The 18,744-nt window shown below is 33.4% G+C and overlaps 3 protein-coding genes and 1 non-coding gene across 4 annotated transcripts; 3 read left to right on the plus strand and 1 right to left on the minus strand.

Moving 5' to 3' along the window:
• The first annotated feature begins 133 nt into the window (after window positions 1-133).
• Window positions 134-11,681, plus strand: LOC133824032 (ribulose bisphosphate carboxylase/oxygenase activase, chloroplastic). The gene is made up of 12 exons (XM_062256893.1): window positions 134-513; window positions 640-725; window positions 1,162-1,171; window positions 1,668-1,730; window positions 3,166-3,279; window positions 3,561-3,622; window positions 9,039-9,093; window positions 9,350-9,551; window positions 9,958-10,064; window positions 10,375-10,430; window positions 11,176-11,268; window positions 11,362-11,681. Exons 1-12 carry the CDS (start codon window positions 204-206, stop codon window positions 11,467-11,469), a joined length of 1,266 nt encoding a protein of 421 aa, XP_062112877.1. The 5' UTR covers window positions 134-203; the 3' UTR covers window positions 11,470-11,681.
• LOC133824031 (DEAD-box ATP-dependent RNA helicase 28) lies at window positions 3,775-6,399 on the minus strand. The gene has a single exon (XM_062256892.1). It carries the CDS (start codon window positions 6,276-6,278, stop codon window positions 4,059-4,061), a length of 2,220 nt encoding a protein of 739 aa, XP_062112876.1. The 5' UTR covers window positions 6,279-6,399; the 3' UTR covers window positions 3,775-4,058.
• On the plus strand, window positions 11,671-11,751 carry TRNAL-AAG (transfer RNA leucine (anticodon AAG)). Its single transcript has one exon. It is a non-coding gene; the product is annotated as a tRNA-Leu (tRNA).
• A 3,965-nt stretch (window positions 11,752-15,716) lies between these two features.
• On the plus strand, window positions 15,717-18,744 carry LOC133825642 (protein FAR1-RELATED SEQUENCE 5-like). Its single transcript, XM_062258556.1, has 5 exons — window positions 15,717-16,764; window positions 17,089-17,724; window positions 17,788-17,862; window positions 18,003-18,148; window positions 18,271-18,744. The coding sequence occupies exons 1-5, from the start codon at window positions 15,717-15,719 to the stop codon at window positions 18,742-18,744; spliced, it is 2,379 nt and encodes a 792-aa protein (XP_062114540.1).

An 18,744-nucleotide genomic window follows, 5' to 3' on the forward strand; every position in this document is an offset into this window, starting at 1 on the left:
CCAAATTTTTTACATATTTAAGTGCAACAAAATTAACTTAAGAGTAATCATTGCGGCAAATAACCCTATTAATTATAATTGGAGTGATATTGTAAGTGAAAAAGTGACATTTTACCTATCAGGTGTTTCCGTTAACTTGTGGCGCCAAACAGAATTTCCCTATCCACTTAACACACATTAAGCATAACTCACACTCCTCAGCAATGGCTTCAATGGCGCTCTGCAATCCATCTCCCACATTTTCCTTCTTCCCAAACCCTACTACTATCCCAAACACTAACAAATTGTCTTCATTTTCCCTTTCTTGTGCACCGAACTCGCCTCCCGCTGCCGAGGACGATGCCCCGAAGAAGAAGAGGCTGTCGAAGCAGTCGTCTTGGGAGTCCAAAGACTCCGAAGGCAGGGACTACCTCTACAGGTTGGGTAAAGAGGCAGATAACATGAACATCGCCGTCGGAGCTAGGTCTGGCGTCATCGATGACCTCTTCGCCGGGAATTTTCTCGGCCGAGACTGTAAGGAAATTTTTAATTTTCAATTTGTTTCGCATACGAAAGTCGTAGGGTTTTGATTGAGAAGCTTTCATTGGCTTTGTGTTTGTGTGTATAATACTGAATTGCGTCCCACTCTTTTTTTGGCAGCTGATATTGTGTTTGATTATCGTCAAAAGGTGACGAGGTCATTTGAGTACCTTCAAGGAGATTACTACATCGCTCCTGTCTTCATGGTATTTTCATCTTCATCACTTCATCTTTACGCAAACTTTAAATTTCCCTAACTGTTATCGTTGTTATACTTATTTCCATTTCCATTGCTGCATTGGATCAACTTCATAATTTCTGTTCTATGTTAGTTTTCTTTGTAAAATGTTGTTCTGATCCATCTATAATTTATTCATTTCTTGTTGGCTTGATTATAAATCAAATCTTAGAAAAATAACCAAAAAGAGAAGAAGAAAAGGAATTAGAATGAAGTTTAGTGTTCTAGTTGGAAGCTATGAAGGAATAAATGGCGATTTCTCTATATCTCTCTCTTAATGGTTTCATTTACCTTTTAGTTATTTATTCATTCTCTCTTTTTTATTCTAGTCTGTTGAATTTCATCTTATGAATGATTTATGATATTCAACATTTGACTAATTGCTTGTGGCTTCTATTTGACAGGATAAAGTTGGTAAGTTCAATGTAATTGGAAAAAAGTAATTAAAGTTCTTTGGAGACTTCACAATGAAGCTATCGGAAATGTGGTAGAAATATTCTATTTTCCTTTTATTTATGATGAGAATTACTACAAGGATAATATTTTTGTCTTATATCATTAGTAACTATTGTTTTGTTGTTCTTATTTTCCTGTTCTATCTTTTGGAAAATGTTCGACAAATCATTTGGGGTGAGATATGGTAGAATTTCTCTAGGTCTTGGCTTGAGTGTAAGTGATGGGAATTGGAGTTAGATGAGCTTTCGTATTTAAAATTGCTTCCATATGATGTCTTTTATTTTATGTAAGATTTTCATATATAAAAAACCATAAAGCCAATCATATTGTTCTTCATTGCTCTTTTTACCCCCTAATGCTTATTTGTTCATGAAACTTGCCACATTTTCTTGCACTCATGCCTCTCTTTTATTTTCTTGTTCTTTCTCACCCTCATGCTTGTTTGTTTATGCAGTGTGCCACATTACGAAAAACTACCTAGCTCATATCCTCAATACAAAAGTTCCTCTGATCCTAGGTATTTATATCACAGTTATTTTTGAAATGTTATTCTTACTTCATTATAATAGATAAGTTCCAGACATATTTTCCTTAATTGCATATTATTGTTCTATTTTTTTTAATCAATAAAAATGTCAGGGAATTGAAAAACATTTTTGTTATCCTTGAGAGAATAGGAGTTTCTGTTGTAATTTTTTCTGTGTTGCTGTTGATGCAGTGGTAAGGCCGATTAGTCTTAAGAGATTTTAGCTACTACTTTTTTGTTTTGTAATGTTTATTTGCTGTGTTTAGGTGAATACTTTAAATCATGTTGTATGTAGCGGATGTTGAGGATTGTCAGTAAAAAAAGTCTTGTTTCTTATAGATATATAAAAAAACTTTGGTGAAAGTGACCATAGCCTAGAAGGTCTTGTATAAAGAAAAAATGAAAATCTGTTTGATTGTTCTTTTAGTGCGTGTTTGTGTATTTTATATGAATGAAAATATAAATATAGACTTTGGATGTAGTGCTGCTCCAGCACCAGTGCCATTCTAAACCTGAGTAATTTATAGTATTGCTGGAGCAATGTAGGAATAAAATTACATTGTTGATGTTGTTATTACTCCAGTCGCCCAAATAGTCCTGTTGAACTCAGGCTGAGGGATATGGCAACCAGACCTTTCTATCTTGGACCCCATTGCAAATAGGTTGTTTAATGATTCCAGCATCTCATTTCGTAGAAAGTGAAAGTCCCAACAAAGCAGTCTATTGCTCAAGTATCTTATGAAATGGAAGTCTCAACAAGGAAAACTACCTACAGTTCCATATCAATCAAACCTTTGTATAACCTAGGAACTCTATAAAAATCTGGAGAAGAGGTTGCTAGAGTTCTATCAGTGCACCAAGGTTCCTCTCAAAATCTCAATCTTCTTCCATTTTCCAGTTGATATTTCTCAAAGCTATCAAACTCCCTAGATACATCATTTCGGGATTAACTCCCAAAGGCAAACCGAGATATTTGAATGGCCATCTACCAACTTGGCTCCTCACTGAATCAGCCAGCTTCATTATCTTGAACATTGATGCCTAAAAGTACACTTCTGCTTATTAATTCAAATACCATACACCAAACAAAAAACTTCCAAAATTTTAAAAAGATTGTACTACTAACAATCCTTTGCCTCTATAAAGAACAAAGTATAATTGGCAAACTGTAAATGTGATACCCTTTTTTGGTGTCACTCGTTTCATTTGTAAGATCAGATGAATTTACGAATATTATAAGAAATCTTCACATTGATTTATACAAGTAATTTTTGCTATTACTGAATTTCTTTTCAATAAACTTCTGTGTGATTTAAAAATATTTTATTTTCAACCTCTTGTACTGAGTTGTGCATGGTTGATAATGATAAGAGTTTAGAGCTTTACATGTAAATAGAACATGTTGAATTTTAAAATTCTCTTACAGGTATTTGGGGAGGAAAAGGGCAAGGAAAATCATTTCAGACTGAACTAATATTCCAGGCCATGGGAGTTGAACCTGTAATTATGTCAGCTGGGGAACTAGAGTCAGAAAGAGCTGGTAAGATGAATCTCTAGCATTTCCAAGATCACATACCTGATCATAATTTTACGGCTACCATCGTTTTCTGTTTGGTGTTCTATGAAAATATCTAGGTGGAAACTTTTTATTTTATGTTTCTAATGAATATTTTTTTTTGTAAAGATGTTTTGTTTATACGTTTTTGTACCAAGTATATCTGAATTTCATGGCAATTTTTTATGAGATAATCAGTCTACAAGAAATTGAAACTTTGAAGTACTGTTTCTCATAGTTTGCTGCCTAAAACCTTTCTAATACAGGAGAACCAGGGAAATTGATTCGCGAACGCTATAGAACAGCTTCTCAAGTGGTCCAGAACCAAGTTAGAAGCTTTACCACTTTCACTACTTATGTGTATGTCTTATGAAATTAACAAATGTATATTTTATGTTTTTTTTTTTCATTTCATTTCATGCTTCATGTTAATCATGACCTACATATCATTTTTCTTTTTATAATTTTTAAAAAAAAAAGAAAAGAAAAGAAGAATGAATTTCTTTAACGGCACTTACAAGAGAAGGAGGGGCAAGGAAAGTTCTCTCCAAAGCATAGACGAAGAGTTCAAAAACAGACCATTACAAGTTACTTTAGAATTTAAATAAATAAAAAATAAAATTACATTCCATCAACCTACACTTTTCCCTCTGCCAAAATTGCGTTGCATATACTCGTAACAATAGCAAAAACATACAAGGTTGTTGCCATCTCACTTCACAGCTGCAATGGAAACAGTCTTTAACAAGGCGTACTTGAAGTTGCTATTTGCGCTTATACCTTGACTTACTTTTAAAGGAACTCTTGGATTTTTTCATTCCTGTTCCACTAACGTTTCTTTTCTGTTTTTTGTCAGTCATGTCGCCTTCAAATAGCTCTTGCATCTCTTCTGTCCTCGACTGAGTTCTTTGCGAAGAATGCTTAGATTTCTTGGCAACCTTCATCACAATCTTACCAGCATCCACTGCCTTTTTCTTAGCTTTCACAGCTTTAGCACGTCGGTACGCCAGGTCAACTAGTGACATTTCTTTTTTATCACTACTATCTTCTAACTTTTCACTTTCAAACTCCAACATTTCTCTAGCTGCTTCCAGTTTTCGGCGCTTCTTCCTGGGTAAGTTTTTCTCGCGCTCTCGTTTCCTCTTTTCCTTCATCTTTAGATCTTCAGCCTGTTGGGCACTGGTTACCTCATTTCCAGAGAATTTTCCTTTATCAGAAAATGACTTAGCTGCTTTTGCTGTAAGCTGCTTCTCCTTTTCGGTCACAAACCAAGTCCTTTTTGGGCGAGAAAAGATTTCATCTCTGTGAGCAATCAAATTTTCTGCCTTTGTGGCCTCCATTTCAGCTTTTCTAAGTGCTCTCTCTTCAATCTCATCTTGAAGAACTGCAGCCACTTGATCTTCCATCTGCTCAATCACCCTAGACCACTTGGTTATAGATTGCTCTGCAACAATGCGGCTTTTTAACTTTGAACCAGCCCTTTTTGCAATAGCTTTCAATAGAGATCGATCATTATCTGTGACAAATGTAACAGCATAACCTTCTCTACCAGCTCTGGCTGTTCGACCCACTCGATGAACATAGCTTGTGAGATCACGAGGACAGGCATAATTTATGACTGTTTCAACACCAATTATGTCAAGTCCACGAGCTGCTACATCAGTTGCAATTAGAAAGTCCACTCTCTGCTTCCTGAACAGTTCCAAAGCATCAAGACGCTGGACTTGAGTAAGATTACCATGAAGCTCAGCAGCTTTCAAGCCAGCTAAACCAAACAAAATTTTTAGCCTATGTGCAGCCTGTTTTGTTCCACTGAAGATAATAACTTTAGAAGTAAATGTTTTTGAGCACAGTGCAAGAAGAACAGCTTCTTGGTTTACTTCCCGCATTCGTCTGATCCTAACTACCTCCTCTGTAAGCGTTGCTGGTCGTTTGGTGGATGGATCAGCAGAGAGGCGCAAGGGTTTATTCAGAGAAAGCTTGACAAGCTCATCAACTTCTTCAGTCATTGTTGCTGAGAAAAGCATTGTCTGTCTCCTCTTGGAACACAGCCGAACCAGCTCATGAATTTCAGCACTAAATCCAAGCTCCAAAAGACGATCTGCCTCATCAAGAATAAGAACAGCAAGATCTTCCAAATCCACTGACATAGAATTGCGTAAATGATCTATCATACGACCTGGAGTAGCCACAACAATATCTGGCATTGATCTCAAGGCTGCCTCTTGCACCTTTGTTGAAAGTCCTCCAACAATCAGGCAACATCTGATATCTGTAAATTGGGCAAGTTTCTCAATCATGCTGTTCACCTGGACAGCCAACTCTCTGGTTGGGGTGAGTATAAGAACCCTAATTGCTGGCATTCGTTTTGGGCGAAACAGTAACCTCTCCAAAGTGGGTAACGCAAAAGCAGCCGTTTTTCCCGAACCAGTAATTGCACTCCCACATATATCACGCCCAGACAGCGCCAATGGTATACACGCCGCCTGAATAGGCGTAGGTTTGGCGTAACCCAAGGCCTCGCAAGCACGAAGCAGAGGACGCGACAAATTTAGCTCCATGAATGAATTGGCATGAAACGATGTTCCATCGGAAGGGGAAAAAAATGACTTGCTGTTAACAACGGCGTTTGAATCATCGTCTTCTTCGGCTTCCGGTCTATAATCTTCTTGTCTGTCTGGCTCCGATTCGGAGCTATCGCTATCTTCGTCTTCTTCGGCGGGGTTAGGGTCGGTGGTGGACTGCCTCTGTAGGACTTTGGAGATCTTGAAATCGACTGAAGTCGTGCTTCTACGGGCGTGTTCTTCCGCGACAGATTCAGAAAATGCAGCGAAGTCCCATGGAGATTGAGATTGACTTTTTGAGGGTTTTGGTTTCCCTCCTCCTTCTCCTTCTTCTTCTTCCTCCTCATCTATTTGGTCTTCCGTCTCCGAAAGCTCGTTTTCTTCATCGCTTGGGGGCTCGAATACGAAGCTTAGAGCCATTGGAAGGAATAAATCTACTCAGCGGCTTGTGTCGTGCTGACTCCAGACGCAGAGGTTTTCAAGGGGTTCTAGAGTGGTTTTAGAAAAATAAGTGAGACGGCCGAAGTTTTAAGTTTTATTATGTATATGTATTTTTTAAAGTATTTATAATAATATTTCTGAAAACATATAAAAAGCCAATAACCTAATTCCAAACCCTAACCCTAAGGCTCTTTCACTCTCATACTCACTGAGCGGCGGCTAGAGCAAGGGATAAGCTCTCTCTCTTCCACAGGTCAAGCATGAAGCCTCCACTCACTCCCTCTCTGTCTAGGTTTCCGGACGTTGGCTTCTCGCCTCTCCCTTGCTGTGGGGCCTACACACCGTCCCTCTGCTCTAGCTCACCCGGCCAGCCACGGTCCTCTTTAAGTTTCAAACGCCCAGAGGTGGAATATTAAGATAAATGATTTGGTCATGTGCAATGAAAACCTGGATGGGATACGGATAAGGCTTACAGAGCCATAGAGTTCTTTATGGTACAATTGTTATCAAAAGCAAGTTCGGCTTTAAGCGATCGGATGTGGGATATGGATAAGGCATATAGAGCCACTTTTAGATGCCCAAGCAAGTTTATTTCAGCCTGTTATCTTTCAAAGTTGGAAACGGTGGCAGTATCAGGTTTTTGGAGGATATTTGGGTGGGTGATTCATGCATAGTAGGAAATTTTGTTCTTCTCTAAATACTTTCGGATGCTCATAATGCTAGTATTTTGTATTTGCGGCATCAGGTGGATTGTGTTTGGGAGGGAGAATTCTCTTGGAAATTAAAAGATATTTAGTTAATTGAGAGATGCGACAGATTTTAGAATTAGTTTCAGCGATTGGGTCAGCCTCTTCCTGTGCTGCGGTAGAGGACAGTAGCATTTGAAAGCTGGATGGATCTATATTATACTCTTACAAGTCTCTATTTTGGAAACTTGTTTCGTTGAATGGTTCGCTGCCACTCTCCCCATGCCCACTCTCCCCATGCTCTTTCGTATGGAAGTCAAATGCGCCATTGAAAGTGAAGGTCTTTAGCGGGATACTTTCTCCGGGTAAGCTCAACACTAGTGAGGATTTCAGAGACAGAAACCTATTATAGTTATCATGCTATATTGGTGTGTTTTCTTTGCACGGGCTGGGTATAGCGTATAGGAAGCTGCGGAATGTTGCAATTTGGGTATTTGCCGGGCTTTGTGAAGGAATAACATAAACTTTCAAGGTGGAGGGGGATTTCTCATACATACGAGAAAGAATAAAATTGCGGTTGGCTCTTTGGATACTCAGGATTATCAAGTTGTATGATTTATTGTCTTAGTGATTGGATTCTTTGGTTGCAAATTTAGATGACACCATACCATCTTTTGTAAATCTCTATCTAATAGCTTCATATCATTTCAATAATAAATAAAGTGAAATGAAAACCTACAGAAGTTTCAGAAAAATTAGTTTGGTTCAAATCAAAGATGAATAAATTGACAAGGTTAGATGTTTCTGTCAATCATCGTTGAGATGTTGACTGCATAATCAATATTGTTGCCGCAAGCAAACATTGTTATCTTGTCTAACATGGAGAACCGTAATTAAGAAAGTGTTCCTGTTTGCGTATGACGTTCTTGGTTTGGTAGAGTTGGACTGTTATGTAAATGTTGCATTTTTTTCTCAAAAAAGGAATGTTGTAATGTTGAAAAATCTCATTTCTGTATATTTTTTTATACTAAGAATTAGTGGATGAGTCAAATGTAGCATTAGTTTTTCATTTAGGTGGATTGACTTGCATTATAAATCAGCAGTAATTCTCGGTATGTAAGTTTCAGTGATATTTCCATCATTTTGATGAACTCCGGGGACCCTTGTTTTTTTAAAATCTTAATAAAATAAACAGAACAACATTTTCATTATTAAAATGAATTAAGAACCTGACTTATTCTTTCTTTCTAAGAATGACACATAGATACTCAAATATTGTTCATTATAACTGGGATTTGCTCAAGACCCATGTCTTGTTCGAACAGCAAGAAAAACTAGTATCTTGCCGTTTCTATGATTATGGAAAAGAAAATTGTACACCTCTAGAGATACAAATAATGAAGTTAGTAGGCATTTGTCTCACTGGAGTTGGAACTTTTAAGTTATTCTTTGGAGAGTATTATACCCTACAAATTTACTATTTCTTTTGAGACAACTCCTGCTCCTTATCTTTATTGTTGGATGTTTGGTATGAAGTGCCATCACTATGCTGTTTCTCAACACTACTGAACTACTGTGTCATTTAACATTAGATTGATATACCTTTAATTTGTTCAGATCCACTGGTCTAGTTGAATCTAGGGAAGCCCTGTATTGTTTATGCCATTCTCTTGTTTTTAATAGAAAATGGAAAAAATGAATCAAGAGAATCTTTGAAGATGACGAGAGAAATGAAAAGTGCCTATGGGATGAGATAAGACATTGGGTAGTTTAATGGAGTCTCTTTGTTTGATTTTCGTAGAGATTGGAATTGTTTTTTTGTAACATTTTGTTTTTGTCTAATTTGGTGGTTACTTTTAGTGGTTATTTCATTTCACTTTTTCTTGTATGAGTCATTATTTATCGATAAAACAAGATCGATGCTTTGTATTTTTAAAAAAAAAAGTATATATGCAACGGAAAAAATAGCACTACGAGTCCTGTCTGTTTTTTACTTGATATATATACTGACAGAGACAGTGTAGTATAATAAAAGTTTGTTTAACCATCACAGGGCAAGATGAGCTGCTTAATGATCAATGACATTGATGCTGGACTTGGTAGATTTGGTGAGTTTTTTTTTTTTTTAATTTTACTTCTTATAGTACACGCTAGGAGAGTAGCAATTTAATTTGTTTTGATTTAGAATTAGTTGTAGGAAAATATTGCATTATATGTGTCTCTCTCTTCAAAATTACTTCTAGGTGTCCATTATTGACATTCTCCACATTTTCCCTTTATGGTTAAAGTGCATATTAGCTTGTCTATGTTGCACATGCACTGATTTACTTTAATAAAACATTTTTCCTCTTTGCTGTTACATAGGAAACACTCAGATGACAGTCAACAATCAAATTGTTGTTGGGACACTCATGAATCTAGCTGATAATCCTACAAGAGTGAGTATTGGACAAGACTGGCGAGAGTCAGATATTTCAAACAGAATTCCTATCATTGTTACAGGGAATGATTTCTCAAAAATTTATGCCCCCTTGATTCGTGATGGAAGAATGGAGAAATTTTATTGGTAAGCGATTGCCCTCTTACTCAGTTACTTTCCTTATTGTTTGATTATGCATTAGATTTGTGAGAGCCTTCTGTGTTATGCAATGCCTGTTTTGCTTAGTAGTGGTCATTGTTCCCTATCAATCATATGAGGTTTCTGCGACTTTTTAAGCAATATGACTGGAACCAGTCACTGATGCACATTTGGTAACTGTTGCTAAGGCTCTTGCGGTGTTAACTTCATTATATAGCACTATTGTTTATAAAATTATTTCATTTCATTTGTAACCAAATACCTTTATTAATGTTATTGGTGCTACTTATGTCCTATATCGCTAATGGCACTTTTTATATCCAAATCTAAGGTAGTGATGATATCAGATGTACTAGTGCTTTCCATTAGCTGAAGGTTTTTTTTTGGTAATCAGGCAGCCCGATCTTGAGGACATTGTGAATATCGTTCATAGAATGTATGAGAAAGATGGCATATCTAAAGATGAGGTGATAAACATTGTGAACACATTTCCTAATCAAGGTATCTTATTACTATTTTTCTGGAATAGTTTAATTATAGATGGTGCATACAAAGAACAAAAGCAATTTTAAAGTAACAAAAACTTTTTTGTAGAGTTATGAAATATCTTACTGAAAAAAAAAAGAAACTACTATGAAAGAAATGTATATTACTTGCTTAAGTTACATGAGAAAATATCTTTCTAGAAGATGGTAGCTGCAATCACATTGTCTTCTGTATTGTCTTCAAGTTGCAAATGCTAGTGCATCCATATTTTTTCTTTTGTAATATATCATTATTATTTTATTTATTGATTTTGGTGATTGTACAGCACTGGATTTCTATGGAGCCTTAAGGTCTCGAACATATGACAGGTCTATTTCCAAGGTATGAGCCGATCTGTTATAGATATATAGACTACTGTAAGCTATTTTAATATTTCAAATCTTACAAATACTTTTAGAGTTTTGGAAGTTTCTTACCTATTGGAATTTGTTTAATCTTGTATGTTGTAATTTTATGCAAAAGAGCTTAAACCTCAACTTTATAGCATGTATATTCCAATTTTTATTCCACTATCAATTAAGTTTATAAGTTATATATAATCTTATACAAAGTTGAATACAGCAAACTTGGATCAAAATGAGGACGCACTAAGTTTATATAACATGAGTGACGAGTCTTGCTAAATTTGATACTACATAATCAGAGAATGTGAACAAATGAGAAACTATAGGATTTCAAATAATCCTTTATAAACTATCATGGAAGAGTCTTTTGTTATAAAATGAACATATTGATGATTTGATTAGTAAAAAAGACAACCAATTTATTTAAGCTTTTGCATTATGGTCAAAGAAAGATGAATCTTTATATGAAATTCCCAGAAGCAATCTTTATAATGGATACACTGATGTATAGTTTTGTATTTTATAATAAATATGAAATTACATACAATACACTTGTTAGATGACAATGCATCCATTATGAATTACCAAATAGAATGAATATTTGTTTTGAGGTTGATTAGATTACTAATTCTGCATTATAGAGCTGCCTAGCTGATGTCAAATTTGTACAAGTTTTCATACACGTGTATACAACTGATTCTTCTTTCATGATATTATATTAGTGGGTAGACGATATTGGTGGTGTTGAAAATCTTGGGAACACACTTCTCAAAAGAAGAAAGCAGGAAAAGCTTCCTGTTTTTACCCCTCCAAAGGTAATTTTACAAAAATCAACATATGTTTGCTTAATTTGTGTTCAGTAGGGATGAGAATGAGTGCTAATTTTTTCTTCTTCTTTTAATGAACAGCAAACAATAGAGGCCTTGCTTGAATCAGGCTATTCTCTGATCAAAGAACAGCAGTTGATAATGGAGACTAAACTTTCAAAGGAATACATGAAGAACATGGATGACTAGAGTTTTGGATGTCATAGCAGGATCATTTCATCTTTATTTTTAGCATAAAAATTTCTCCTTAAAATTGAAATGCTGTCTAAATAAATAACAAAATATACGTTTCGGTACATCTGCTGCTTTCACTTGGAGATGGGGCCCTATTTTGTAACAAAGATTATTAATTCATTGTTAATCGCAGTATGAATAGAATCATGGTCACATGTTGAGATGGCCGAGTTGGTCTAAGGCGCCAGATTAAGGTTCTGGTCCGAAAGGGCGTGGGTTCAAATCCCACTCTCAACAAAATCCATCTTTATTATTTTTATTTATTTTTCAAGTCATTTTTTATTGCCAAGGACTGAGGTTAAGACTTTTATTGCTGAGGTTAAAAGTTGTTGGACATAAAATGGTCATTGATATTAACAAAAAGACTATTTAGTATATTTGCAACTATGAATTGATACACTGAATTTTTTTTCAAAAATTAATATTAATCAAAATTTTATATATAAAAATAAATAGAACCAGATTTCAAAAAAAAAAAAAAAAAAAACAATTACGAATAATTTGGGTGTAATTTTTAATGGTCCGAAAAAATATGGGGCAGAATAATATATAATTCGAGAGCAAACATTCTAAATAACCTAACAAAAAATTAAGCAAATCTAGTGCAAGAAAACTCATGTGTCATACACCACAAAACGAATCCCTATATGGCGGCTCTAGTGTTGTTATTATAAGTTTGGACTTATTAACTAGTTATGACTCTCAAACATAGAAATGTTATAAGAGCATCTTCAATGTAGTGCTATAAAAGTAGTAATTGTTATATTTTAGCACGTCCTAAGAAAATACAGCTCTAATGGTGTTGCAAAAAGTGTCAAATTTGACACATATTAAAGTTGGGTCAAATTTAGCACAAAATATAACATAACCAAATTTGATCCACAATAAATGTTACATTTTTTATTTACCTTTTTGCTACTAATTAATGTCTTTTATAATAATTGACACAATAAATGTTACATTTCATATTTAAATTCAATTCACAAGTTAGTCTCAATTATTTTAAGGATTAATTACATCTCCCACCGTAATTTTTAAAAAAAATCGTTTTATACGGCATGTTAAATAAATTACAAAAATACGGCATGTTAATCGTTTTATACGGTAGTTTTATACGGTTCTTCTTCTCAGCTTCATGGAGTACCATGGACAGATTTTGGTACTTCTTCTAGGCTTCACGGAGTACCATGAATAGTTTTTAGTACTCCAGATATTCAAAAGACTTCTGTAACGAAGAAAGAGGTGACTCCAGATAAATCATTTCCAATATTGTCCTTGGAAATTAATAAAGTAGATTAATTTATTTTTATTTAAAATGAATGTATTTATTAATATTAAAATTAATATTTATACAATTACTCAAAAAATAAATAAATATTTATACAAATTACAATATGCAGTTAATTAAAATTAATATTAATAACTATATGTTACAATATACAGTTAAAGTTTTAAGTTTTGTTATAAAAATATATTTAAAGTTAAAAAATTGGTTTTGTAAATCTTTGTAATAATCATGTTAAATAAATTTATAAATATTTATGTAAATGTGAGTTGCAAAAATAAACTTTTTAGTTGTGAAATTAGTTTTGTAAATTGTTGTTACAAAAATGTAAAACTTGTTTAAAAAAAATATTGTATTTCACCACTACATTCAATAAAGTGTTTTATAAATAATGAATATCTTAAATTTATATTTTTAAGTTGTATAGCATAAATATGATGGTTCATGTAATTTTTTGGTACGATATTGTAATAATATAGAAAAATATAATATTTTTATGTATCTTTTGTTTATGATTTCTTAACTATAAAATATTTTCGTAAATATTAGTTACAAAAATATATTTCTTAATTGTAAAACTAGATTTGTAAACTATTGTTACAAAAATAAAAAATTTAGTTACAAATTTGTTTGTAAGTTTTATCTACAAAAAAAAAAAAAAATCTACAATTCTATAACGGATTTTGTAAATATTATTTACAAAGACGTAATAGATATTTACAAATTTGTAATAAATATTTACTAGTTTGTAAACGTTGTTCACAAAAAATTGTATTTTACAGCTTTTATTTATGATTTTGTCACTCTGTATTTACGATTTTGCCATTCCGTGTTTTTATCCAAAAATTCCGTATTTTTGTAATGCACCGTATTTTTCAGATTTTTTTTAACTTTTAGTGCATTTTTGTAGATTTCCCTTATTTTAATATAACTGTAGAACGACTAAGAGAATTTATAGCAAATGGCCCAAATTAATTGCATTTGAAGCCCAATGTCCCTATTTTTAAAATGGTAGAAAAATGACCTTTTTAGATGATTAATTTACTAAATTAACCCTAGTGTATCATTTATATCATCATTCTCAGCAAGAACACGTGAAAGATGAGAGTGATACAACCAAAAAAAATTCTCAGCAAAACAAAAAAAGAGACAACGAGAAGGAGAGGGAGAAGTCGATTTACAGCATTTATTCCTCCATTTTTTCCGGTAAAGAAGAATTTTGGTTATCTTTCACTTGTTTCATATTGCCATCTCCATCTTTCCAGCATTTTTCATTTTCTTCTCCATCTTTCCAGCATTTTCCATTTTCTTTTCAGTGTTTTGAAACAAAAATTTAAGTATATTTGCTTTCTTTAGGCCATCATCCAATATTTCGGATCATTCTTCCATTTTTCCACAAATCTAGAGGTATTTCTCTTCCTTTTCATTATTTTTTGTTTTTCTTTCTGATTAGTATACTCATTTTCCTGTGTAAATGGGTTAGAGACTATTTGCAATATTATACTGAATTGCTTAATGACATTCATGCGATATTATATTGAATTGCTTATTCTCATTCATGCGATATTACACAAATTGAAATGAACAATTATTTTTCTTCAATATATTATTTGTACGGTTCAGGAACATTTTTCTGTTTTAGGTGGTCATCAATCTAGCATTGATTGATTTTGTCTCTGGTATTGTTTATGTGAAACCATTGTGGCCTAGAACTAAATGCATTTTCAGAATTGTATAATTTTAATTTATCTCTACATATGTTGTATGTAGACAATAAGTGATAGCATACAACCCATTATGGATAGCAATTTTGATGAGGTTCAACAAATTTGGTTTTAACTTTGTATTATTGTTATAGCCAAAGACTTAGATGTGTTTGCAATGAACCCTCCAAGGAGAGTTTAAAAGAAGTTCTTATAGCTCTTCAAGCATTTAGTTTGCATCTCAAAGCTAAATGAATAAGGCTTTAATTTATGTGCAATTTTAATATTTTGTCATTTGGAGTTACTATTTAGGATTCTTATAATTTTCTTTTGGAATCTGTATTGAGATATACTAATGAATGATTTCTGATTATTTTTTTTGTTCCCTCTGCATATATATTTTATATCCTAGCATCTAATACAAATGGACTGATTTCTTGTGCCACCATTAGCTTTTTTGTTATTATTATTAATTTAAAAAGTTTTATGTGTTAAATATTAATGGGGTCTTCATTACAAATTGGCAATTTAAGTCACTTGGCTTGAAGTCCTTTGCACTCCCAGCTGTCCATTTTTTACTGATTTGCTTCTAAATACAAGACTATTAATTTTGCCTCACAATTGTTTATGATTATATTTTAATGATTTCCTTGGAAGGGTATATTTGTTTTTGAGAATATTTGCTTTGCTTATATGGTTTCTTTCTGAGTTCATAAAGTGAAAAAATACATGGTGGTGTTCTAAATGCTAGAGTAGTCAAATAGTTTTTTGAAGCAAATATAATGAGACATGCCAATTTGAGTTTCTTTTCCACAACTCAACTCTTCCATCAATGAAAGTCTCTTTTAAGTTGGTTTTGTCATCATATATTTGATCAAAATTCTGAATTAAATAGGCTATTTAACCATTGGAAGGTGCCCATGAAGTTTAGTTGCAATATAAATTATTAAATGTGCTTGTTGAAATGTATTAAATGGGTTTGTTGAAATGTATTTGATTGGTATATCTGTTTTGTGTGGTGTCATATACCACACTTGGTTTGCCAATATTATTCCAAATTTTTTCTCCTTTTTATGTTGTATATGGTTTCATAATTTTGGTATATTTATTTTAATATCTTATGTTATTTTACTTTCTAGCATGTGTAATAATGTTGTGGTATACTAAGTTGTGTTTTCTAATCTTCCTTCTTTCTTATAATTTTTTTTTCAGTTATGGGAAAGGTTCCTATTACAATATTGTATGATGGACATTGGAATGACAACAAAAAATTCGTGGGTTATAGGTTGACAGCTATGTTGCTTAACGACAATGCCACATTTTTAGATGCTTTACAACTATTGTATAAAGAGTTGCCTCTAAAGTTGGATTGTCATCGCCACTACATTAGGATTTTTGTTGATATGAACCTTGGAGAGAATGGAAATAATATTTTAGAGGTTATGGGTGATAGTGGTATGAGTTGGTACCTACATATGGAAAAATCTGATAAAGAAATGAAATACCCACTCATTGTAAGTTTTGAGGAGCGTCCAATGGTTGAACTAATTCAAAAGTCCATTGAGAATAGTCGTTTGTTGTTGGAGTCTGTTACTGATCACTCCTCTATAATGGATTCAGATTTGTCTTCAAAGTTTGGCACAAAATTTGAAGTAGGTTCATCGTCAAATTCTCATGGTGGGAGCAGTGGTAGTTCAACTGTTCTAAGTACCAACACAAACAATTCTCCTACTTCAGAAAACGTAGACTCTATATTTGTAGATCCCATTGGATTGGAAGATCTGAAAGTCAAATACTTCTTTGAAAATAAAGAAAAGTTGAAGACTGCATTAGGGTTGATCTCAATTAAGAAATTTTTTGAATTTGTGACTATTAAGTCTAACCAAACTAGATTGGTTGTCAGATGTGTAGTTCCAAATTGTGAATGGTACATGAGGGCTTCAAAGTATGGAAATGGAGATTTTTGGATGGTAAGGAAGTATGTCAAGGATCATACTTGTCCAATTGATGTTGTGTTAAATGATCATCGTCAAGCTACTAGCAAATTAGTGAGTGATTGTGTAACTAACTTGCTAAGAGATGATGCAACAACATGTCCTAAAAAGATAGTAGCTCATATGTTGAGAGATTATGGGGTCCATATTAGTTACTTCAAAGCTCGTATGGCAAAGGAAAAAGCATTGGAGGCATTACAAGGATCTGCTGATGAGTCATATGCTCTATTGCCATCATATCTCCATGCTCTAAAGTCTTCTAATCTTGGTATGTGATTGTTTGGTTTGTAATTTTTTGTTTTGTTTTTGTGTATGTCTTTATTGTGTAGTTTTTTTTTATTAATATATCTATATATTTTTCTTTAATAAAATATGTTTATGATGTACTCAGCACATATTTCAATAAATAACACATAATTCTATGTAGTTTTTTTGTTATTTATTGTTTATCATGTTTAGTATATCAGTTTTTGTCATCAGTATATATATTTTTTCACCTATAGTATATGTGTTTCCTGTACTGAGTGGGAAAAACAAGCCATCTTTTTATATAAATTGTGTTTATGATTTGTACAATCATTTCCATTTGTAGGCTCAGTGGTTGATTATCAAACTGATGATGAAGGCAGATTCTTGTATATGTTCATGGCATTTGGAGCTTCCCTTGAAGGATGGAAGTATTGTAGGCCAGTCATATCAGTTGACGGAACATTTTTAACAGCTAAATTTGCAGGAACATTGTTCATGGCATGTGCCATGGATGCCAATAATCATATATTCCCAATAGGTTTTGGCATCGGAGATTTTGAGAATGATTCTTCTTGGATTTGGTTTTTCCAAAGATTAAGAGGTGCATTAGGATCTCGAGATAATCTAGTTATTGTTTCAGACAGACACAGGAGTATTGAGAATGCAATATCTACTGTGTATCCAAATGCAGAACATGTCTTATGCACCTATCATTTGTTGAACAACCTAAAATCTGCATTGAAGTTCAAGGGCCATGATGTGCTATTTGAGAATTGTTCAAGAGCTTATTTGAAGATTGACTTTGAGTTTTATATGCGCCAAATGGAGTCAATCAAACCAAGAATTCGTGAATATCTTCTTCAAGTTGGATACGAGAAATGGGCTAGATCATATTCTACTAGAAGAAGATACACCATTATGACCTCAAATATATCTGAAAGCTTAAATTCTGTTTGGAAAGAAGCTAGAGACTTTCCTGGTATATGTTTGATTCAGATTTTTTTTTTCTGGTTTTCATTTTTTGTTTGTTATCTATTGTTAGGTATATTCATTTTCTATTATGGTATATTGTATTTTGTAACTGGTATATTGAGAAATATACAAGATGCAGCAAAAAGTATTGCTTATTTTATTTGTTAAACTAGAAAAAAAAATTATAAAGTTTATGGTATATGATTTCCAGTAGCATGTATATGTATGTAATATATATATATATTGTTTTTACATATTGATCTAATGTTGTTTCTTAACTATCAGTTGTAGCTTTATTGGAAAATTTAAGGCAAAAGGTTCAAAATTGGTTTGATACACGTCGTTTGGAAGCAGCAAGCACATTTACAAGGTTGTCAAAGTGGGAAGAAGACCAGCTTGTTGAGCAAAATCGTCTAGGTAGAATTATGAATGTAAGTCAACTTTAGCTATATCTTTTATTTACCTATGTGTATATTTTTTTTACCAATGACAGTATATATATAGTACCCTTAGTGCACATGTTTCAATATTGATTAATGTTTTTCATACTCAGGTATACTCTGTTGGTCATCAAATTTACCAAGTTGTTGATGGTAACTTAGAATTTGTTGTTGAAATTCTAAAGCGCAGTTGCACTTGTCGCAAGTGGGACTTAGATGAAATCCCTTGCTCGCATGCATGTGCTGCCATAAGAAAAGCAAACTTGTGCCATTATACTTATGTCTCTAAATTTTACATGAAGGATGTTTTTGTGAGCACATATAATGGAATAATCCATCCAGTGGGAAGTCAAAAGTTTTGGGATATTCCTGATATTGTCAAAGATCATGTTGTGCTGCCACCCATTGTAAGGAGAAGAGCTGGCAGACCAAAAAAGAAGAGGATTCCTTCAGCTGGGGAAAAAAGGAGGCAAATCAAGTGTGGTAGGTGCAATGAAAATGGACACAATCGTAAAAGATGTAGAAATGCTATTCATGTGAAGATGAAATATATGAAGAGGCTGAAATCTTGTGTTCATACTCATTAA

The sequence above is a fragment of the Humulus lupulus genome, chromosome 3 (genome assembly GCF_963169125.1).
Source record: "Humulus lupulus chromosome 3, drHumLupu1.1, whole genome shotgun sequence".
Classification (NCBI taxonomy): domain Eukaryota; kingdom Viridiplantae; phylum Streptophyta; class Magnoliopsida; order Rosales; family Cannabaceae; genus Humulus; species Humulus lupulus.

Excerpts from the sequence above, each read along its gene's own strand:
- LOC133824032 (XM_062256893.1), top strand. The coding sequence starts at position 204 with ATGGCTTCAATGGCGCTCTGCAATCCATCTCCCACATTTTCCTTCTTC. Across the intron at positions 3,280-3,560 it reads ACTAGAGTCAGAAAGAGCTG|GAGAACCAGGGAAATTGATT; the intron begins GTAAGATGAATC and ends TTTCTAATACAG. Across the intron at positions 10,065-10,374 it reads GAACACATTTCCTAATCAAG|CACTGGATTTCTATGGAGCC; the intron begins GTATCTTATTAC and ends GTGATTGTACAG.
- LOC133824031 (XM_062256892.1), bottom strand. The coding sequence starts at position 6,278 with ATGGCTCTAAGCTTCGTATTCGAGCCCCCAAGCGATGAAGAAAACGAG.
- LOC133825642 (XM_062258556.1), top strand. The coding sequence starts at position 15,717 with ATGGGAAAGGTTCCTATTACAATATTGTATGATGGACATTGGAATGAC. Across the intron at positions 17,725-17,787 it reads AGAAGCTAGAGACTTTCCTG|GTATATTCATTTTCTATTAT; the intron begins GTATATGTTTGA and ends ATCTATTGTTAG. Across the intron at positions 17,863-18,002 it reads TATACAAGATGCAGCAAAAA|TTGTAGCTTTATTGGAAAAT; the intron begins GTATTGCTTATT and ends CTTAACTATCAG.